Genomic DNA, 23497 nt, shown 5'->3' on the forward strand with positions numbered 1-23497 from the left:
GCCCCCAGATGAGGGCAGAAGAAACAGAATCTCCATGCAGCAGTTGATAAAGGGAATACTTGCTTCTGATTCTGAATTTAATTTTCATATAGTGGTGAGTTATGGTTGCAAAAATGTCCCTGGCACAACTCCAAGAATCTAATGTAGAAAAAAATGTTTTCAATTGCATTGCAATGCAATACATAAAAGCAAAAGGAAATTAGTGAAGAAACGAGAATAATAAAATGGTTTCTTTAGATGGTTTCATTGTATAGGGGTTAGCAGAGTGGAGAATAAATAGAAAACCAAGGTGACATTGACTGAAATCCCCCTACATGGGCTCAAGGAACTTCCTGACCCTGATTTTTCTCTCAGGTATGACACCATTGAAACTACATTGACCTCAGTGGAGTTACTCTGGATTTACACCAGTGTAAATGAGCAGCACAGAACGGGGTGAGAAATTTTTTGCTCACCTGTGGAAGTAGAAGGGGGTTTATCCTGCAAAAGCAGTGGATCTCCAGAGATCTGTACAGATCTTGGTGAATCAGAGGTCAAGCAAATTTGTGCATCTGCAGTGGTTCCTGGCTGGCCCTCCCAGACTACCTCTGGCCCTTTGGCAACACTATTCCTGAGTTGGATATCTCTCAACCTGCCAAGGCCTGATGTCGAACACAATGTGTGATAAACACTCAGAATGAGGGGTCAAAAATTATTAATTCAGAATGCTTAAAATGCTGAATAATTCCTTCCTTTTGTGCATATAACTTTCTGTAACCTCAGTTTTCATGATTCCTTATTTTTTAAAATAATTTTGAATGAGAGAAGTGAGGGGACATCGATATTTGTGTGGGACGCAGGTAACTTTGGGACTAAAGTAAGTGATGTCCCTCAAAATGAGGAACATTTAAGAAACATGCTGCCAGGGAACCCACTGCCAGCTGCTATGGCCAGAACCTCTTGTCAGGAGGGAGCTGCATCATGGTGGGAGAAGAAGGAGATGAAAAAGCCAGCTAGGGCGAAATACAAAATTAAAGTTAGTGAAGAAATTTAATTAGTGTATTTTATTTGTCTTATAAACAGTGTATTTTACTACTAATGTATTTATATCATTCCCTGTATTTATAGGGCTCCAGTACACTGGTATCTGGGCCCCCTTTACAAGCTTTAAAGTGGGAGCAGTTAGCATTAGCAAAGCAATTTTCTTTTTATGATGGTACCCCAGAGAAAACTTGAATGAGAGACGTTTCAAAAGGTATGATTAAGATTTTAGATGTCATTGAAAGATGTGCAGCCAAATCCTTCCTTATTAAAGGGAGAGGCTTAAACCCCCCCTGCCTTCTAACAGATGCAAAAGAAGAGAGTCTCCCTCCAGACCTGGCAGCTCTGTATATTCGGTTCCTATCTCAAGCGGAACAATAAGAACAAAACTAGGTGGGGGAAGAGTTAAAGTGGAGGGAAGGCTGAGTAAGCTCCGAACAAGCCCTGAGCCCCAGGGGAGAGGGTTGCAGCAGCCGGATAGGGGGTGGTGAAAGAGTGAGGGAGGGGAGAGGAACTGAGGAAGCCCAGCCTTTCAGGATCTAGGTACAATAGAAGCCCATCCTTCTGCCTGCTTCTAAATCTTCCTGCCCCATCTAGTGCCACCAGCACTCTGCTGCCCCCTGCCAAGGGCATGCCAGCCAATTGGTGCTATTTTTCGATTGCACTGGGAAAGAAGCCAGAGTGGCGGCCAATGACATGTGAGCTCTAAAGAGGGCGTTGCAGGAAAGCAGTAGGTGACAGCAAAACTCCTCCTTTTCTCGCAGTGATCAGGAGTGCTCTGTGGTGAACATGGCAGATGCAGATTAAGGTCCAGGGGGCTGCCGCCGCCTCCTCCTCACTATACAACTTGTTGGCTGCCCAGCAATTTCCCGTGTCGCTGGCTGGAGAGGTAGCTGGCCGGGGAAGAGCAGCCGGGTTCGGGGCTGTGTGTGTGTGGTGGGGAAGAGAGGCGCCCTGGGCTGTGTGATGATCCGGGTATGGAGGGCAAGCAGGGGGGAGCATCTGGGGCCGCTGCTTTGCTGCTGAGCCGCTCCGGGAGCCGCGGGGCACAGCAGGGACCAGCTGCCAGGCGGCGTGCCAGCCACTGCTGCTGGGCTCGGGGGCGGCGTGTCCCCCTTCCCAGGGCGGCGGCGGCGGCAGCGCTGGGCTGGGTCTGATCGCTCCTTGCAGTGCCGCTCGCTGCCGCGGCGCTTATCAGCTCAGCGCCCTTCCTCTGCGCGGCAGGCAGGGGCGGAGGGCGCACACGGGGGGAAAGGGGGCGCCGAGCCGGCCAGGGCCAGAGAGCAGCAGCCATGCTGCCCGGGGTGGGGGTGTTCGGCACCAGCCTCACCGCCCGGGTCATCATCCCGCTGCTGAAGGACGAGGGCTTCTCGGTCAAAGCGATTTGGGGCCGGACCCAGGAGGAGGCGGAGGAGCTGGCCAAGGAGATGAGCGTCCCCTTCTACACCAGCCGGATAGACGAGGTCTTGCTGCACCAGGACGTGGACCTGGTCTGCATCAACCTGCCGCCACCGCTCACCAGGCAGATCGCGGTCAAAACCCTGGGTGAGTGAGTCCCACCCAGACGCCCTTTCCTCCCTGCGCACGCTGGGAAGAGTAGGGCTGCTCGGGAAGCATCTCCGGGGGTCTGGGAGCATGTGCGGGATCCCCATGGCTGGGGATGGGAGGAGCATCTGTGGCCACCCATTGCACTTGTGGAGGTTCCCCGCGGAGCTTTTCCCTGTGCGTAAATAAATCAGTCAATCTAAGGAGGGGTGTGTGTGTGAGAGAGCGAGCTGGGTTGTGTTAGTGTCCTGTAGGAAGCCCTGCTGGGGAGGTAGCGTTATTGAAGCACTATTTTTGGTATTTTAGGATTATTGAAACTGAGATGATTTAGTGCTAAAATGTGAGATTATGGGTTTTGAGATGTCATCAGTCCTTTGTATCAGACACCTCGTTAAGGCAACATACTGGAAGTTTTTAGGAAGCAGTATTTCCCATCTCTCTTTTTTCAGAGTGTTGAAAGAGTTCACTTTTAAATGCTTGATGTTGAGACTAGTTACTCTGCAACATTATGGGTAGGGCCCTACCAAATTCATGGTCCATTTGGGTCAATTTCACGGCCATAGGATTTTTAAAATTGTAAATTTCATGATTTCAGCTATTTAAATCTGAAATTTTACAGTAGGGATCCTGACTGAAAAAGGAGTTGTGGGCAGGTTGCAAGGTTATTGTGTGTGTGTGTGGGGGGGGGGGGTTTGCAGTACTGCTACCCTTACTTCTGCCTGGCTGCTGGCAGCGACGCTGACTTCAGAGCTGACCCAGCCAACAGCCGCTGCTCTCCAGCCCCCCAGCTCTGAAAGCAGCGCAGAAGTAAGGGTGGCAATACCATGACCCCCCACCTTGTGACCTCCTGCAACTCCCTTTTGGGTCAGGACCTCCAATTTGAGAAATGCTGGTCTCCCCTGTGAAATCTGTGTAGCATAGAGTAAAAGCACACAAAAGATCAAATTTCGGGGGAGGGGGTCAGATTTCACGGCCTGTGACGTGTTTTTCATGGCAATTAATTTTGTAGGGCCCTAATTATGGGGTAAAATTCTGGCCCAGTTGACTTCAGTAGGAGTTTTGCCATTGACTTCAGTAGACCAGGATTTCATCCATGGGGGTCTCATCCTGAGAGGTGATGAATACCCACAAGGCCTGGATGCTTAGCACCTGTCAAGATCAGGCCCTAATAGTGTCTAAAAGGTTAGGTTCAAAATGGGGAAAAACATCTGTTTCATGATGAAAGGGAGAAAATAATCAGGAGTTTTCATATGTGCATAGGGCGGCACCAGAGGAACCGTTCACCATTTACTCTTTGTGTTAAATGACAGCTTAGTACCTTGCACAGTTGGAAGGTTGCGTCTTATACAATAAGCCTAAAAAATAACCTGAGCAGGGCACAAACATCAACAGATGCAAAGCAGCGAAGCAAGCAGGAAACTATGATAATAAAGGAAATATTTTTACACAGGAGCCTTAATCAACATCATATACAAAGAAAGGCCTGAAAAATAGGCAAACACTTGCAAAAATGATCTTGGGATTTAATTATACTTTAACACATGTAAAAACTGTGGCCTAAATTCTGCTTTCATTTACACTAATGTAAACTGGATTTACCCCATTGACTTCGTGTAGGGTAACCAGATAGCAAGTGTGAAAAATTGGGACAGGGAGTGGGGAGTAATAGGCGCCTATATAAAACAAAGCCCCAAATATCAGGATTTTCTCTATAAAATTGGGACAGCTGATCACCCTAACTTCATGGCCTCCTATGTAAAGTATTTCTTTTTCTATCAAGGTTGACTTTAGTGGAGTTACTCTCAGATTTACACCGGTGTTACTGAAATCAGACTTTGGCCCTCTAAATGTAAATGAGAGAAAGTAAATTAGGGAAAATGTGTTGAGTCATCTTTGTAACTGACAAAGGTATGTTGAGGTAAACAAATCAAATAGTGGCTATTTAGTTTCTTTCTGCGGTTCTGTGGGCTGATTGCCATGGCTATGTATTGCATCATAGAATTACAGTATTACATTGCTACTAGAAAGCATAGTAATACTACGTTATCATTAGTGATGTTAGTGTCGATGGGCATTTTCAGTCTTTAAAGGAAGGGTTGAGAACCAGCTCTAACAAACTTTAGTTCTCTATTCACAGGCCAGGTATAGTGCAAGTATCTGCAGTGCAAGCTTTGTGTTTTAATATCTCTGACCAGAAATGGTTCTTGTCTTTGGGTAAAAGAACCTGATCATTCTTTATAGCAAACCTTTGACTTTTTTCTAGATTGCATATTATTTATGCTTTGCCTGCCAAAGTATGTGTTAATGGGTTTATAATGTAGATCTAAATGTCCCAGAGCATTTAAATTACCATGGAGTTAAAAAGAGAATGTCAAGGTTTTAGACCTCAAATTTGATCTAATATCAAATTGCTAGAATTTGACTGGGAAAGTCCTGCAAATTCTGAATATCCCCCTGCCCTCCCCCACTCCTCCTTAATGTACTACTCCTTTACTAAGACTAGAGTGACCAGACAGCAAGGGTGAAAAATCAGGATGGGGTGGGGGGTAATAGGAGCCTATATAAGAAAAAGACCCAAAAATCGGGACTGTCCCTATAAAATCGGGACATCTAGTCACCCTAAGACCTTTCTCTTACCGCCTGTGCTTGGGTGGACCATGTCTCTACGTTCAACCCCATAGAACAAAATGGGATTCCACACAGGCACGGGGGGTCTGTTGCAGGGTCAGAATCTATGAACTCAAAAAGAAAAACAATAGTTTTGAGTGAACATCATGTTTTGTTCATCTTATCATATGTATATGTAGCAGCAATTAACTAGCAAACATTATTTCCAGACCTGTGGTGAAATTATTGATGATGCTGGTTTGGCAAAAATAAATTCAGGCTACATTTTCAAAAAGGAAATGCAAAAAGAAGAACAGGAGTACTTGTGGCACCTTAGAGACTAACAAATTTATTAGAGCATAAGCTTTCGTGGACTACAGCCCACTTCTTCGGATGCATCCGAAGAAGTGGGCTGTAGTCCACGAAAGCTTATGCTCTAATAAATTTGTTAGTCTCTAAGGTGCCACAAGTACTCCTGTTCTTCTTTTTGCGGATACAGACTAACACGGCTGTTACTCTGAAAAAGGAAATGATGTTTCACATTACTGATTGATAGTACCTCTCCCACTCCCAGCTGTCTATGGTCAACTTGCCCTTCTGCCATTCACTATTTGTAAGTATTATTTTTGTATTGCAATTGCAGTGAAATAGGTAAGAAAGAATGCCTATATAGGAGATCCGGGCATGATATAAGGTACTGCTGTAACACCGACAAACCCTGGTGGTTGGGATCAAACCTGGAACCTCTAAAGCTAAATGCATGAGCCTCTACTGCATGAGCTAAGGCTGTAGCAGACTTATTAAGTGCTAATTGGTCTCGGGTGCCACTAGAGGGGACAGAACATCACACCCAGGAAGTGTGTGGGTTACACTGGCATGCAATATAAGATGTAAATATTAAAAACATTATGTACAGAAATATCTTTTTATCTATTAGCACTTCCTTCCCTCACTCTTTTCAAAGTGATCTCTTCGAGAGCGGTTTGATTTTAAACTCAGGCATTAGTTCTGCAAAAATGAAAATCCTTGTGGGTTCAAATACTGTAAAATGGCTTAGAGAGTAATGACTTTCTTTGAGTCATTGGAGTCTCAATTTTGGAAGGTGGAGTGTACTATTTCTGAAATAAGAAGGTCCATAAATCTTCCCTGAGCTGGTGAAATGGGCTCAAACTTCCACCTCTGCTCAGGGTGCCAGTGTAGCCTGATGGAAATTGTCAACCACTGTGACAAAGAAAGTAAATGGGTCTTATCTCTTCTTTATTTTTCCCTTTGTTTGTTTCCCTCTTCATGCTTCACCTTTGGCTGGAAGAAACTTGGTGAATTAGTCTGTAACAAGGACTGAAAACAAACAGTGCTGTCCTGGATTATGGCAGTAAAGCCGGAGGGACATAGGAGTTTCTCCAGTATTATTCTATACAGAATTCCATTCTGGTCTATCCTGTTGCTGCTGGAGCTCTGTAATGTGCCTGTAGGGGAGTACACCTTTCTTCTACCCATAGTGTATTTCTGTGTAGCAATAGTTTGTCATGAAACATGGACCTTTCACCTGCAATAGTAGGTTGTTTTGTTTTCAGTATGAAAACTTGGGGAACTGGATGGCAGAAAGCATTGGTTACACAGTATTTCACTGTCCCCTCTAGGGCCCTTTTACACTGGGAATTTACAGCACTTTCCCCACTGCTGGTCTGTCAGGTCCTTGAAAATGGCTCTGGTGTAGATGGGTGTGGGTGTCCTTACAACTGTGCTGCTTAACCCTGGTTTAGACAACACAAAGATAAAAATTCTTGTGCCCTATCTTTACCATGCTTCCACGATTTTGATCTGCAGGTGGAACTGCTCCTTGAGCTAGCCTGATGGCTGACAAAGGGCTAATGTGGCCCAGGCCTGAGATGGTTCAGAGCCAGCCTGCTTTAGAAACAGACAAAAAGTTGTTTCAAATCCAGGGCTGTTCGGTGACCTTTGTGAAATGAGTTGGTGGTCTGAGTCCAGTTTCTGTGTGGAAAAAAATAACCAAACTCCATGGGTCTTGGTTCCTATATGTAAAATGGGGATTTTTGTCTGCCTTGTCTGTTTTAATCATAGGGTCCTGTGGGCAGGGACTGTCCCTTTCTCTTTGCTTGTACACATCTTGCACAATGGAAACCCAGTGTTAGTTGGGGGCCGCTGGACATTCGGATAATACAAATACCAAATAAAGAAATAATCTCACAATTGGCTTCCCTCTTGAAGAAAGATAGATCAAGGCTTGAATGACCATGGAGGCCCGTTCTAGTATTTAATATGAACTCTGTTCTTTCTCACTGGTCTTGGCAAGCTTGGGGTACTTGTGCCAACTTGTTTTCATGTTCTTTTTCCATGAGCTGGAAGCAATTTGCTCTTCCACTACCTGCCTACAACTGCAATATGAACGCACCCTGGGTATAACACTGGTGCTAATGCAAGGTTAGGAGAGGTGGGGCAGAGCAAGTCTAGACAGAAAGACAATGTGCTTTCAAAACTCGTTAGCATTCAGCACTAGAAGAGTTACCGGTACTGGCAACATGATTTTATCCCTCTGGAAAGAGTTCTAACTTTCCACCCAGTTAAAAATTGTCAATACTTGAATTCTGACAATGTATTAAATATGATATTCCTCAATCCTTGCCTGAAACTGTTGTGTAGTATTACTGTGTGCTGCTAAACAGCTGCTGCATGACAGCCACTGATGTACCTGAGGTGGCTCCTGGGAAATCCTTGTTCAAATGTCACCTGTAAATTTATAGGAAAGTTGGGGTCATTTCTCTGTCTCTGCTGGAATTCCCCCACTGTGTGGGTGCTGCTAAACCATTCCTGCCAGAGATAACTTATTCCCAGGGTTCATGTAAATACTTTTAAGGAGCAAATGTTTTGCCTTTGGAATGCATCTAGTGTCAGATATTCTTGAAATACGTCACTGGGGGTTGCCCCCAGCTCCTCTGATAAGGTCTTTGCCTCCTCTCTCATTTCACATTATGCAGATTAAAAACTCTGCTATGCTCTAAATATTTACAGTATATTTTTCAGGAATATAGTCTAAACATTATTAAACATTTATATTACAGTAGCACCTAGAGGCCAGCCAGGTCAGGACCTCTTTCTGGTACCAAAATACTGGCAGCACGTCTACCCCAGAAGTAGAGGTAATGTCAGTGGTAGTGAAGTGATTCATGAATCTAATCTATAATTAATTTGCACCTTCCTTTATACCCATTTAACCCTGTTAAGCAATTGCATAGTTGTAACTGTGGTAGAACTTGATCCATTGTCTGTAAAAAGGTTTGGAGTCCTTTGGGATGAGAGGCTCTATTAAGGCAAACAGCATAATTATTTATTAATAGCAATGTAATATCTGTCCTGCTAGAGTCAGTATAAATGTGGCCCAGCAGCAAGGATACTGAGTAGAATATCTTGTGCTTGGTAAACAGATGACTTTGCAGAATTTTAAACTTGAGTTATGTCAATCATATGACAAATGAAAAAGTTAGACAAAAAGCAATTTAAACAGCACATACAGGGTAGTTGTGAGAGGTACCCATCTTGCACAAGCCACCTACTAGGAAATCAAAGCAAACAATACATTGGCCATCAGCTGTACATACTCAATACCAGTTGAACAAACAACGTGTATTACAGGAAAAGGTAACCAACTCTTTTAGTGATACGTGGTCCAATCATGCAGTCCTTCCAACTCATCATTATTCAAGCAAACCTCCTACTGGAATACAGCAGGATTGTACCTGTGGTCTTGTCAAGGTTCTGATTTACTCAGGGAAAATACTACTGTATATGATCCATATACAATATAAATCAGTAGCTACAGTCATGAGTTCATAACAACAATGGTAGCCCTGGCTTGTGCTTGAACACCAACAATAACCCACTCTCCTCTGTGTCCTCTCCTTTCTGTCCCTCAAATCATGGATACTTCTCTGGATTTCCCACATTGTCCTGTTTTCTCTGTATTTGTCTTTGACATTGTCTACATTACAAAATTTTAGGGGGGGAAACTCCCATTGGTGCTGCTCCAGTTCAGTTGCTCTAGGAGGAACAGCACTGGTGGGAATTCTAGAGTAGACAAGGCTTTGGCCTCCTCCACTGTCTGACTCACTTGTTGGTAAAAACATTGGAAGTTGGAGAATTCTCTACATTAGAGAATTACCCCAGTTATAATGGAAGCAGTTGTATTAAACCAATTTAAGTACAGTTAACTGAGTACACTCTAGCTACGCTGAATTGGTTTGAGTTGATGCAGTTTTGTCCAAACTAGTACCGCTCCAAACCATTTAATTTGTAGTGTCCTCTCTGTACCTATCCCACAATTCCGGGCTTAGCTCCCAGAATTCCAAAGGCTTCCGAAGGCTACCAGGGCAGTAGCAGGAAAAATAGTTGCACTGTTTCAGCTAGCTCCCACCCACACTGGCACTAAACCAGTTTAGATGGAAATAATTTTGACTGAAGCAGTTCTTAGAGCTGCAGAGTGTAGGCTGTTCCCACAGATTTGAAGTCCTGTTTTGTACCAGTATAACTATTTTGGTTAAGGGTACAATTTTTTTTTTTATTCAGATAGTTATACTGGTAGAACCCCTTATGTGAACTTAGTTATACCGATATAAAGGTGCTGTATATCCATATAGCATATTCCCTTTTCATATGGAAATAACCGTATCCATGCTAGCACTAGGATTGTACTGCTTAACTACACTGGTGCAGCGAAAGTGGTATAACTTGTGTGTAGACAAGGCTTTACAGAATGCTTAGAAACTGGTTGGTGCACTTGCATGTATGTGAACTTCATTGTGAAGTCATTCACATCATTGCTAAGTCCGTGTAAAACCATACCAAGTCAGAATAGTAGCATATTGCACCACTGTAAATGAAGGCACAAAGTGTTAATAAATTGTATAAATCAATTGCTTCACCATACTTTGGTTCGTTATGAAATATACCCGAGACACCAAGTAAGCAGTGTCAGTCAGGTTTATTAGCATGGCACAGGAAAAAGGTTCTATACGATACCAGTCTCCAAAGAGCAATCCTGTGCAGCAAAGTTACATTCACCTTACATATAAGGGGTACTCCCAAAGTTACACATTTCAGCTGGGATTATTTATATGATGATGTTACAAGCTACACCCTTTTACAGGTCACTAAAATCCAACCCATCAGTTTTGACCCAGTTCCGTAACTTCTTTTTCTGTTCCTTCCTTATCTTTGTTTTGGATACTAGCATTCCAGTTACTGGTCTATGAAGGTACTTCCCTAGCTTGTACTAAGACATAGTATGAATGTATCTTGATTTTGACAAGTTTCCTATCTACTTATGTCAAATGCTTACTTCAGCAAATCCAAGGAGTTATAGGTTACTTAGCATAAGTGAAGAGGATTACGGTATAGGCCAGTTTAGGCTATATCACTGTTACAATATTTGTGCTTTATGTTATTGGTGCTTAATCCATACTAATATATGTATAGTGCTGATATTAATTATATATATATATATAATTAATATGATATATATTTATCTGCTAGCCAGCATATATTAGTCAACAAACATAACAGAGGATCAGGCCCAAAGTGTTTTACAAGCATACGAGGACGTTAGATGAATTCTTAGAACAATAAATTTCTCTCATGGAGATAACATATAGCATTGTCCCCTCTTTCCCACCATCACAATCACTGGGGTAGTTGAGCAAAGTTACTACCACCTGTGCTTGCAGTGAAGGCCTTCTCGTACACTAGCACTTTTTGCATCATTGGTCTAGCATTAGTCCAGCTCCACTGGTGTTAGCAACAATTATACAGGGACAGACATTTTCCCCCCCATCATCATTACCATTGGCAGAGCTTCATTGGTTGTAGATCAGTGGCGTGAAAAGTCTTAATGCAGATACATCTGGGAGCCTTGTCTACACTAGGGAATCTTTTCAACACATTCCCACTTCACAGTTCAGGGCAATTGCACCTGTATTTCCCCCTCGCAGTTCACGAAAGGCACCCACTCTAGGCTCCCAGCTCCCCTGCCATCACTTCTCTTGAGTGGAGACCTGTGTCTCTCTCGTCACTCCTGACTAAGGGCATGGCTACATGTAGAGTGCTTTGAGTTAAACCAGCCTTCGTAGAGCGCAGTAGGGAAAGCGCTGTAGTCTGTCCACACTGACAGCGCACTGGTGTGGCCATGTTAGCAGCTCTTGCAATGGCCACAGAGAGCAGTGCATTGTGGTAGCTATCCCAGCATGCAAGTGGCTGCAACGTGCTTTTCAAATGGGGGTGCGGTGGGGTGATGTGAGACAGGGAGTGTGTTGTGTGTATGTGGGGGGAGAGAGTGGGTTTTTGGGGGCTGAGAACATGTCAGCATGCTGTCTTGTAAGTTCAGACAGCAGCAGACCTCCTTCCCCCTTCCCCCCCCCCCGCCTCTCTCTCTCACACACAGCATTCCACAGTAATGGTTGCTTTTCGGAGCAGATAAGCATGCTGGCTGTCAAATGGAGCTTTCAAATGGCATATCTAAAACAATGACAAGAGAGGCCACTTGACTTCAGGGGATTATGGGACGTTTCCAGAGGCCGATCAGAGCGCAGTAATGCAACACCTCGTTCACACTGAGGCTGGAGCGCTCCAGCGGGGGCACATCAAACGTTACTCTACTCACCGAGGTGGAGTACCAGGAGCGCTCTAGCCGCGGAGTCAGAGTGCTCTACGTGCCTTGCCAGTGTGGATGGGTAGTGAGCTAGTGCGTCCGGGGCTCCTTTAAAGCACTGTAACTCACAAGGGTAGCCAAGCACTAAGCAGGCCACTGTCTGCGCTTTGCTTTCTCTTCAGTGTCTATGAACAGTCTAATTGCCCACAGTTACAAATGACCATACAGCCCTTTCTAAGCAAGCACATTTATTCTTAAAGTGAAAGCATATAACAATAAAAGAACCAACACACACGCTAATAAGCTTACCAGAAATCACCTCCCCAACTCCAACAGGGGCTCTGTTAGAAGTCAGTACTTCAAATCACACCAAGGAGTTTTTCCTGTGGTTACAAGTTCATAACAGCCTCAGTTCAGAACAAGCACACTCATGCATAGGTTAGTCTTTCCTTTATACAGCCTGGGCCTTTGATCTTCAGATTCTAGGAACAGATAATCAGAAGACAATGGTCCCTTCCTTAAGCTGTAGTGGCTAAAGTCTGGGTTTTCCTGTAACCAGGGAGGGGTGGAATTTGCACTCACCCCTCCCAGATATTTCCCAGGAAATCCACTTCACTCAGTGTCCCAAAAGACCTTTCTTCTCTGCCACATTGTTCAATAGAGTCCTTTGATCATCCAGGCCCATAATAATACATAACCTTTGAATTGAATACAATGGATTCCAAAGATACTTAAACTTAATTCAACAAGATTTTTCCAGGATATTGCCACATCTGTCACCAGGGCCGGTGCAAGGATATTTTGCTCCCTAGGCGAAACTTCCACCTTGTGCCCCCTGCCCCGATGTCCAGCCCCCACCTTCCTACGGCCAAATTCCCTCCAGGGCCCAGATGTTCACAAAGTGCAGGGGGTCGTATGGGGGCTCTTCCAGGGGGTGAAGGTGGCAGAGAGGGGGGTGCGTGGGATTGTTGCAGGGGATGGAGGTGGCCAAGAGGTGGAGGGGGCGGGGATGTAGTGACAGGGAAGAGATTGCACAGAGGCAAAAGTTGCTCGTTGCAGGGGGTGCAGTGGCAGGGAGGGAGTGGCATAAGGGAGAAGTGGGCAGGAGGGAGTGTGTCGGGTATGTCTGTGCCCAGGGTTGTTGCAGGGGGGGTGAAGGTTGCAGGGAGGGGTTTGCACAAGGGAGGAGTGGGCAGAAGGGAGATGGCAGGTGGGGGTGGTGGTCCCGAGGTTGATGCAGGGGTGAAGGTGACCGTAGCTGGCTGGGGGTGGGTGTTGCTGAGTGGAGGTTGCCCAGAGGCAAAAGTGGCAGGACAGGGTGGGTTGTTGGAGCGGGGGGTGCACAGGGGAGAAGGTAGCTGGTCGGCTGGTGTTGGAGGGGGTGGCGCTGGCTTGGGGAGGGGTACCTGGGTTGCTTCCACATATACCATTCCCCAGGCCAGGGACTGGACCTGCCCACCCCCCGGCGCTCCGCAGGCCCGTGCGGCTCCCTGCGGCCTGGCTAAGTACCTTGCAGGCGGAGTAGACACCCAGCTTCTCCGCCCGAACTGTAGAGTGCAGCTGCGCCTTCTTCCCCGCACTGCGGGCTGGGCTTTCCGCTGCCCCGGGGCTCTGAGCGGCAGCACAGGCAGCCAGCCACTCCCACGCCCGAGCCTGCTGCTGCCGCCGCTGAGAACCCTGGGGGTGGCAGGGAGCCCGACTCAGCCCACGGCGCAGGGAAGAAGGCGCAACTGCTAGCGTTAGACCCTCCCCTTCCCCGCTCTGCCACCGGCTGCTCCCCCGGGGGGAGGGACTGGCCGCGCCGCAGGCAGCCCCTCTCGAGCCGGGAGGCGGGGAGCAGCGGCAGCCTTGTGCTCTGCTGTTTAAAAAAAAATGTTTAGGGCACCGCTTTTTGGCACCCCCAACCACTTGGCGCCCTAGGCGGCCGCCTAGTCCGCCTAGTGCTTGCACCAGCCCTGTCTGTCACACCCACCATTGCCAACAGTGGATTAGCAGCATTGGGAGCCATAGGGCTAGTCTACACTGGCAGCCCTTTAACGTGACTTGCGTGGTCGTGGCAAAGCGCTGGGAGAGAGCTCTCCCAGCACTCTAAAAAACCCACCTCCACGAGAAGTGTAGCACTGTCTACACTGGTGCTTTACAGCGCTGAAACTTGTTGCACTCAGGGGTGTGTTTTTTCACACCCCTGAGCGAGAAATTGCGGTGTAGACAAGCCATAGTTTAGCTGGCTCTCTGACTTGATCTGAATGGGTTTATTTGACATGGTGCTGAGAATGGCTACTAGAGCCAGATAGCACCATTGAGAGCCCCAGTGTAGATGGGCCGGCTAATACAGATTCAACTGAACTGATGACAACTCTGCTATCTTACAAAACATTTCTACCTTAGTGTGGACAAGGCTTTAGGAATCACGGGAAACAGTGATTAGCTAAATTGGGGCAAACCATGACTTGCCCTTTTCTACTCGTAGGGCCACTGTTGGTGATTTGTACCAGTTCCTGAATCAGGTAATATTGTGCATAGACGAGGCCTTCCACTGTAAGCTCTTTAGGCAGGGATCTCCTTTATCTGCACGTCTTCTACAAGTTTGAGCACATGGTCAGCGCTAAGCAAAATAAATAGCAACAATACACTATAATACATCCTTATTTTGTAAATCCTTTTTCATACAAGCTGTATCTCAAAGTGTTTTATTAGTTAGTACTATTAAAATTATAACAGAGGTTGTTCTCAGTTCTGTTATTCAACAAATCCCAAGGCTCTGTTACACACAAACTACATTGGCATAGTTAAAGCGGCACAATCCCAATCATGTGGGCACAATTATACTTGTCTAAAACTGCTTACAACAGTTTATTCTTATATGGGAAGGGGAATAAGTTCTATTGGTAAAAAGGCACCTTATTCTGGTATAATTGAGTCCTCTCTAGGGGTTGTACTGATTTAATTGTTTTGATTAAAAATACAAATCACCTCCCCCCCCCCCCCCCCAATAACATAGTTATACTGGTATAAAAACTATGTATGGACCAGGCCTTACTTTACCCAGATATTTATCTTGCTTGCATGGTCTTCTGCCTTCATTCTGAATTTGTGGCGAGTCCTCACACCCATTGTAATGATGTTAAATTTGCTGACTACTTCAGAAGTTTACCTCAAAGGATTTTTTCTTCATGCTTTGGCGCTGGTGGGCCCCCAGTGGTACAGATAAAGGATAATACATTGTATTTATGTAAGAACTCTGTAGATAAAGTACTTGTGCTGTGCCTCTGATTTTAGGTTTTGGAAGAATTCTAAGCAGCAGCGTAATTAAGGAGGAATGTGTAGATAAATTAAACCAATGACAATCCTTTTGAAAAGTAAACTTTCAAGATTTACAAGCTCCCTGCTATTGTCACTTCTAGCTTTCTTTCTTTTGAAAGCATTTTGACTCTTTAGAATGGGAGATGTTGTATAACGTAGAGGATTGCTTTGACTTGGTGGACATCCACTGATGTAGCTGGCCCAGTGCAGCCCAGATAAACCTCTATGACCTGTAATTTGCATGGGTGCTGCTTACTACTGTTTGGAACTCAGATAAATTGCACTGGTGTAAATGGAAGTTTATTGCAGTTTTTTATCCCATATGTCTTAGGGATTTCCCCCTGCAACTAGTGGGACCTGGGTACCAGTGCCTGAAAATAAGGACAAATCCTTGTTGTAAATAAGGGTGGTATTTTCCATTAAATGCTTTAGATTCCAGCTCATCTGTATAGCCAAGACCATTTAGTGTCATCAGTTTGCCACTATATTAACCAGGATTTGAAGACAAGTGATCTGGGTTTCTTCCAGCTGAGGATGAAATCACCACAGCAGAAGCATGTTTCCTACTTTATTATTCATGTTTCAGTAGCTCCTAGGAGTCAGCAATCAAAGATCGTAGTCCCACTGTAGTAGACATTGTGCACACTTATAACAAAAAGATAGTTCTTACTCCAAAGAGCTTCCAGTCTCAGGTCTACAACATGTTTTATTGATTTAACCAAATTGGTGCAACTCCCTTGTGTTGACACTCTTAAAGTGGTTTAAGGCCTGGTCTGCACAGATTTGTGTCCAATAATTACGTTGGCTAGGGGTGTGGTGTTTTTCTTATAATAATAATTATAGTGGTACAACCTGTGGTGTGGGTGCAGTTATCTTGGTATAATGCCTTAGGCTACATCTACACTACCCACCTGAATTGGTGGGTAGAAATCGATCTCTCGGGGATCGAATTATCGCATCTCGTCGGGACGCGACAATCGATCCCCGAATCGATGCTTGTACTCCACCAGCGGAGGTAGGAGTAAGCGCCGTCGGCGGGGGAGGTCGATTTGCCGCCGTCCTCACAGCGGGGTAAGTCGGCTCCAATACGTCGAATTCAGCTACGCTATTCGCGTAGCTGAATTTGCGTATCTTAAATCGACCCCCCCCATAGTGAGGACGTAGCCTTATACTGGTATAGCATATTCCCCTTCCCATATGGGAATACGCTATACCAGTATAAACATGTTTATGAAGTGGGGGAAATAGGGTTGTATTGCTTAAGTATACTAGTATAGTTACAGAGCAGTGCAAATTATATGTATAGACAAGGCCTAACAGTGCATTATATTGATTTAGATAAATCAGGCAAGTTGATATTAAGTGGTCTCAGATGTATATTGATTGAGATTTTTAATGTATTAAATTAGAAAATTAAACTCAGCTCCAGGGTGGTTAATTTGACATTTCACTAGCCCTGACCTCGTCTAGCTAAGCTAAATAAAATCATCTTAAAAAACACAGTTCTGTTACTTTATTGTGATTTATAGAGCCATTTAAATAAGTGAGGTTATTCTGTTTCTTTCATCTTTTACTCCAGATCAGATCTTCCTTCTAACTGAAGTATCATCCAGGTACAGCTGACTTTTTCTTTACACCTGCATCTACACAGTCTGTTAATTAGTTGTAGTGAGTCTTCAAACCATATGCCCCCCATTACCATAGCATCTGAGTACCCCACAGTCTTTAATGCATGTGTCCTCACAACACCCGTGTGGTAGGAAATTGCTATTATCCCCTTTTCACAGATGGGAAACTGACTTCCTCAAGGCAGAGCAGGGGATTGAACAGCTCCCACGTCCTAGGCTAGTGCCCTAACCACTGGACTTCTAAGTTTAAAACAAGATTGATGACCAAATTAATTCCTGATGTAATTCCATTGATTGCAGTGACTCCTTTTTTTGTGCAAAGTATATTTGAATAGGAAGATAATAAAAAAAATCTGTTTACATTATGCAAATAATGCACTGACTTTACATTGTCTCAACCTTGTCTTTCCCCAATCCCTCCCCGCTATTGTCAGATGTCAAACAATCCCCCACACCTAGTGTCTAATGAACATTTTGGAGAAAGGATGTCCTTGTTATACATTCAACAACCGGTACATTGCAACCTGTCCCTGTAGCCTCTCTGGCGAGTGGACCCTACCACAAAATCCCATATACTTCTAAGCCGTCTGGGTAGTAACTGGTCACTGTTCCTATCTCTGGGTCTCTCAGGCACATTCCCATGTCTGACTCCATTCTTAGAAAGTTGGCAACCCTACTGCCCACTTGCACAAAACTGAACACCCTTGCCCCCCCCCTCCTCCAAGGCCCCGCCCCTGCCCCCCCCTCACTCCATCCCACCTCCCTCTGTCACTCGCTATCCCAACCCTCACTCACTTGCTCATTTCACTGGGCTGGCTCAGGGGGTCGGGATGCAAAAGTGGGTGTGGGCTCTGGGTTGGGGCCAGGCCAGAAATGAGGAGTTCGGGATGCGGGAGGGGGCTCTGGGCTAAAGCAGTGGGTTGTGATGCAAGAGAGGGTGAGGGCTCAGTCTGGGGGTGGGGCCAGAGATGAGGGGTTAGGAGTGGGCTCTGGGCTGGAGCAGCGGGTGGGTGTGAGGGCTCTGGGAGCACCTAGGACTAGCTGCTGGGAAAGCAGACACTGAAGAAAAAAAAAAAAAAAAAGCCAAGAAACCGATAACCTGCACCTGCTAATTATGAGCGTAGAACTGACTTAAGGGGCCTTGTTTCTGCTTGGGCCCCATTGGTGCTTTTTATAGCTGTACTTCTAGGTGATTGAATTTGCCTCTGGTTTATCATGTGTGCCAGATTTTGGACACAGTTCTGCAACTGGATCCACCTTGGTGGAAGGAACCACATCGAACTCATGCTCACCCACACGGATCCAGTTGGAGAATTGGGGCTTAAGATATAAACTCCTTGGAGAAGGGTCTGTGTCTTCCTTTATGTTTGTACAGTATCCAGCACACACAGATGACACTCAGCAAATGATAGTGAGGAGGGTTATTACTGAACATATATAGCACATATATATATAGGTATGAGCAGGGTCCTAAGCAGAGAAAAATCAAAACGTGCTCCTGGCACTGAGGATTTTAAAGCCAGGTGAATTAATGTGACTAATGAATGCTGCTAATAAGAGCAAACCGTTATTTGACACTGGGAATAAAATTCTTTTCTCATCTGTTACTGTGCCACTTTTTAAGTGCTGGATAAAACTTGATGCCTTGAATCCCACATTAGCAGCATACACACTTTGAGTCCAGCAGACAGAAAAAAGGTAATTGTTTTTTTTGTATTTTTTATGTTTTCCATGGCTTGTATAAGGATCTCGGAGTCTGGCACTTCCGTGCAGTGGATGTTGGCAGCCTTCAGTGCCTCCAGCTGATGATTAGTTGCCAGGAAGTGCCAAAAAGAGAGGTCATTATTGTATTAATGAGAGTCCCTGGAGTGTTAGCCTTCACATGCATAAAAAAAGGTTTATTCAGACCAACTTTCAAAACTGCACACTTACAGTGGAGTCAAACAAGAGCAGACAATGAACAAAATAGTTATCAAATGACATTGCTTAAAGCTATAAAGTGAATTAAAAAACGAGGGCAAACTCATATCTATCCCAAAACTAAGGTGAAAAATATCTATTCTAAAAGTGCCTGGAAATTCCCTCCTCCCTCAGTCCATAAGCAACATAATTCTACAGTTTATATAGTGAGAAAGAAAATAACTTGTCTACACTGCCACTTTACAGCACTGCAACTTTCTCGAGGGGGGCTGGTGCCATCGCTACATAGCCACGTTAAAGCTAGTGAAGACATACCCTTAGGGAACAGCTGGAAAGTGCTCACCTGATATCAACAATCATGGCTGAGTTAATGCATGTTAATAGATATAAAAACAGCGGGCCAGATTCTGATCTCTGATACCTTGTGTAAATCTAAAGTAGCTCTCGTGAATCAGCAGAGATACTTCTGATTTACACTGGTATGACTGAGATCAGACTACGGCCTAAAGAAAATGACTAGTAGCACAATGCAGACAGCAGGGCAATATCATCTGAGTGGGGAAATTTGGTGTCAATTTAGAAAATTATTTGCATCTCAGGCTGACTCTGCAAATCCTTGCTCACTTCAGTACTTTTGATGCAATAGATATGAAAGTTGTTCAGCAGGTTCACATGATAGAACCTGCAAGTCTTTTGTGACTAATTACTTCGTGTGAAGTTGCTTTGTTATTTAGTATTGTGAAAGGTATTTTGCAATGAGATGCTTCAAAATGCCACGATAGGATGTTCATTCCATGGATATGAGAATTAAGCAAAAAGAATGGCCATGCGCGGTCAGACCAATGGTCCATCTAGTCCAATATCTTGTCTTCTGGCAGTGGCCAGTGCCAGATGCTTCAGAGAGCGTGAACAAAACAGGCAATTTTGAGTGACACATCCCCTGTCATCCAGTTCCAAGCAATCAGCGGTTTAGGGATACTCGGAGCATGGGCTTGCACTCCTGACAATCTTGGCTAATAGCCATTGATGGACCTATCCTCCATGAACTTATCTAATTCTTCTTTGAACCCAAGGAGATCAAGGATGCAACTCCATGGAGAAGTCAATAGAGGTACATCAGTTTATACTAGTTGATGAACTGATCCAGAGTTTGTAAAGAACTCTGATTTTCGGGGATGAAAGATGCTACATAAATGAAAAATGTGATTAAGATAAAACTGTCTCTATACCAGACCTTTTTTCTAACTCCAAGATGAGACTACATAAGAAGAGTAACTTGCGTTATAAGCATCCCACTCTTATGAACAAAAGATTTGTGACCTTATTTCTATAGACAAAATAAGTAGCAATACTTCTACAGCATCTTGTAAAATGCTTTCAGATCCTCAGTCACAACAATGAATTTTGCCTCTCAAGACCCTCAGAAGTTTGGATTGAGTAACAGAAATATGGAGATGTTAATTGACTCACCCAAGGTCGCACAGCAAAGTGGTGACAAAGGCAGGAATATAAACTAGGTCTCCTGATTTTCATCCCTGTTCCTTAACCACAAGACTCTCCTTTATCCCTAATGAACAAAGCATCAATAGAATTGGCTGAATTAGGCCATGAACACAAAGTCATTCTAATATCTGAAGGACAGACCTGTGTGTTACTCCTCTAGCTCAGTGGGAGCCGCAATCGGCCGAACCTGTGGACACGGCAGGTAAACAAACCGGCCGGACCCACCAGGGGCTTTCCCTGAACAAGCGGCGGACTGGCTTTGAGAACCACTGCTCTAGCCTGCTGGTTTTCCTTGGAGGTTTTATAGTTGCAATAAAAGCTCAAAAAGGCCTAGGCTCTTGATTGTTGAAAGCAAGCCAGGTACTTCACTCAAGTGGCACCCATTTCTGTTGGTTATGGGACAGCCTTCAAACTGATTGCAGTGAAAATCTTTTAGGGAGGAAGGATCATGGTTGTGGTGTCAGGTTAAAAATGAAGGAAAAGTTGAGGGAGAGCCTTATAAGGCTCCACAAGCATATAGTGCCCAGTGTGGGGAGGAAGAGAAATATTTAGAGCAATGTGAAGATGTGACCATGAGCTGTGGCTGTGCTCAGGGGTGGCGAGTTATTTGGGCCCGTGGTGCCTGTACTCCAGCAATATTCAGGGCCTGGGAGCCTGGCTTGACCAATGTTTGGGGCCGGGTCTCTCCCCCTGCCCCGCCTGCCGCCCCCACGCACCTCTTCCGAGCGTTCCTGCCTGTGCCCTGGGCAGCTGCCCCCTCCAGCTCCACCGCTGCACTCCGCTCTGCCAGCTCCCAGCATCAGCTGCCGTCACAGGGTTCTAGTGCCCCCCAACCACTGGTGCCAGCGCAGGCTGACCCTGACCTTGCCCTTCCGCCTCAGACAGATAGACCCTTCCCTTTTCCGCAGGACCCTCCACCAGCACAGGGGGGCCTCCCCACACACAGTCACCACTCCTGCTCCATGGTGGGCAACGGGCAGCTCCATCCCCCACCCCCAGTGCGGCTACAGTGAGGGGCAGCAGCAGGGGAGGAGGTGCACATGTGATGGCAGCCCCCCCTCAGCACCCACCACAGGGGAGGTGAGGGGGCTTCCTGGACCTCAGAGGGGCCCTAGGAGCATGTGCAGTGACAGTGGTGTGAGAGGAGTGTGCTGCCGGTGGGGGGGGGGGGGGGAAGAGAGGGGGCCCTCCCCCAGAGCTTACTGCTGCCAGCGGGGAGAGGACGGGGGAGGGGAATCCTCCTTTCTGGCCCCAGCCCTGGGGCAACCTGCCTGCACCCCAAACTCCTCATCCCTGGCCCCACCCCCAGCCAGAGCCCTCACTCCTCTGCATCCCAACCCTCTGCCTCAGCCCTGAGCCCCCTCCTGCAATGTAAACCCCTTATCCCCAACCTCACCTCCACAGCCCAACCCTCTGCCTGAGCCCCTCCTACACCCCAAACCCCTTATCACCAGCCCCATGCCAGAGCCCTCACATTTTTACATTATTTTAAAATATATCTATCAGCTTACAGGGCAGGTGTGGGGGGAGCCCGCATGGGACTTGGACCCGTTCTGGGCACCATCAAAAATTATACAAGCCTGCAGCCCCTGGCTGTAGGATTAGATTTGCCATTGAATATTATTTTGATGATTATTGCATATAGTCAATCTGGTATTTGGCTCTTATTTAGTGGCTGCCACAGAGATGGTATTAAATCAGCTCGATACCAGCAACGATGGGTCTACAGCTGGCAGATGTGTGTTTATTTTTAATGAGGATTCTATGCTGTTCAGTGTATGATTTGGTTCTTTCTGTGCTTGGAAAGCTTTTTCCTCTTCATTTTCAAAAGGAGTCGGTCCATTTCTGGACAGATCGGAGTAGCTGGTATGTTGGAAAACAAACAACTTAATAGCAAATAAGGATGTAACGTCGGTTGCAAATACAACCTTGAACAAAAAGCTCTGCCAACACCAGCAAGTTCAGATCTGCTGCCGCAGTTAGAGATGCTCAAATGTTAAAAGATGCTAAGAATCAGCTCAGGGCATTTTTAAGTGTTACAGACCTTATGATCTCATGTGTGGTGTTAACTTGGGGGGGGGGGCACATGCACTTTAGTGTGGGGCATAAAAAAAAATATGCAACAAAGCGGGGCCAGAGTAGTCACAAGGCAGGTATAGTATTGCCAGCTGCTGAAGTTGAGGCAATTTACAATTGAGTCACATCATACCAGGATTGTACTTATTAATGACCTAGAACAAAATAAAACTGCAGAGAAAAATCCTCTTATAAACAGCCACACTCAGCTTCCCTTTGTGGATATTCTATGCATTTTGCCAGTTTGATAAACAGCTAGAGGGTTACCTAGATTAAAGACATTCAGCTCACAGTAGATTTAAAGGAAGATGGCAGTGTAATGTTAATGATACTCTACTAGTTACTGAATCAGATTACAAAGGATACATCAAAAGAACCTGTAATGATGTATCTTAAATGTGATCTGCTGCAACCTTAATTATGGTCTTGCATCTACTCCACCATATTGAAAGAGAAGAGGGCCAGCTTTTGATGAGGCGTTCAGCGTAACTGTGTGTAAAACCATTGTGCACAGGGGATTAAATCTGACCCTAATTAACCAGATAGAAAGTGCTGTTTTGATAGATTGCTGAAATTTAGGAAATATTCTGTTTGAATGCATGAGAGCAAGAATTGTTAATGTCGTATAGAGAATCCAGTTGCATAAAGATACTGAAATTGTTTTAAAATTGAGTGTACCTTATAAGAACTTTGAAAGCATACTGCTTTCACATGCATTCAAGAGTGTTCCTAATCGACAGTCAGTTTAGGTTTCCTGATCAGAGGTAGCAGACATTGATAACAAACTTATGGAGCTGGTGACATAGGCACCAACTGTTCCCAGTGCTGGTGGGTGCTTGCGCCCCCCCAGCCCTGCCCTGACTCCACCCCTGCCCCACTCCCCATTCCAACCCCCTCCCTAAAGTCCCCACCCCAACATGCCACATTCCCCCTTCTCCCTCCCAGTGCTTGCTGCCATGAAACAGCTGTTTTGGGGCAGCAAGCGCTGGAGCTAGGGGGAGAAGCAGCACGCTCAGGGGAGGAGGCAATTGGGGAGCAGAGGCAAGCTGGGCCAGGGGGCTGCCGGTGGGCAGAGCACCCACCAGTTTTTCCCCCATGGGTGCTCCAGCCCCGGAGCACCCACGGAGTTGGTGCCTATGCCTGGTGAGATATTTCTATATTTTAAATCTATTTTGATTAAAATACGCAGAATTCTTTAATCTAAGTGACAGAAAAAAAATCAAGGTGGTTATGTTCA

The 23497-nt window shown here is 45.5% G+C and overlaps 1 protein-coding gene across 2 annotated transcripts in view; it reads left to right on the plus strand.

Annotated features, from left to right (window-relative positions):
• Nucleotides 1-1738: 1738 nt before the first annotated feature.
• The window catches only part of GFOD1 (glucose-fructose oxidoreductase domain containing 1), a 120846-nt gene continuing 99087 nt past the window's right edge, over nucleotides 1739-23497 (plus strand). Inside the window, exons 1-2 of one of the 2 annotated variants that reach the window (XM_054018150.1) lie at nucleotides 1739-1909; nucleotides 2379-2565. In XM_054018150.1, the coding sequence (XP_053874125.1) occupies nucleotides 1817-1909; nucleotides 2379-2565 (280 nt within the window). In that variant the 5' untranslated portion in view covers nucleotides 1739-1816. Of the gene's footprint in view, nucleotides 2566-23497 lie in introns of both variants that reach the window. The other variant, XM_054018149.1, reaches the window with a different exon arrangement.

This window comes from Malaclemys terrapin, chromosome 2 (genome assembly GCF_027887155.1).
Source record: "Malaclemys terrapin pileata isolate rMalTer1 chromosome 2, rMalTer1.hap1, whole genome shotgun sequence".
Taxonomy (NCBI): domain Eukaryota; kingdom Metazoa; phylum Chordata; order Testudines; family Emydidae; genus Malaclemys; species Malaclemys terrapin.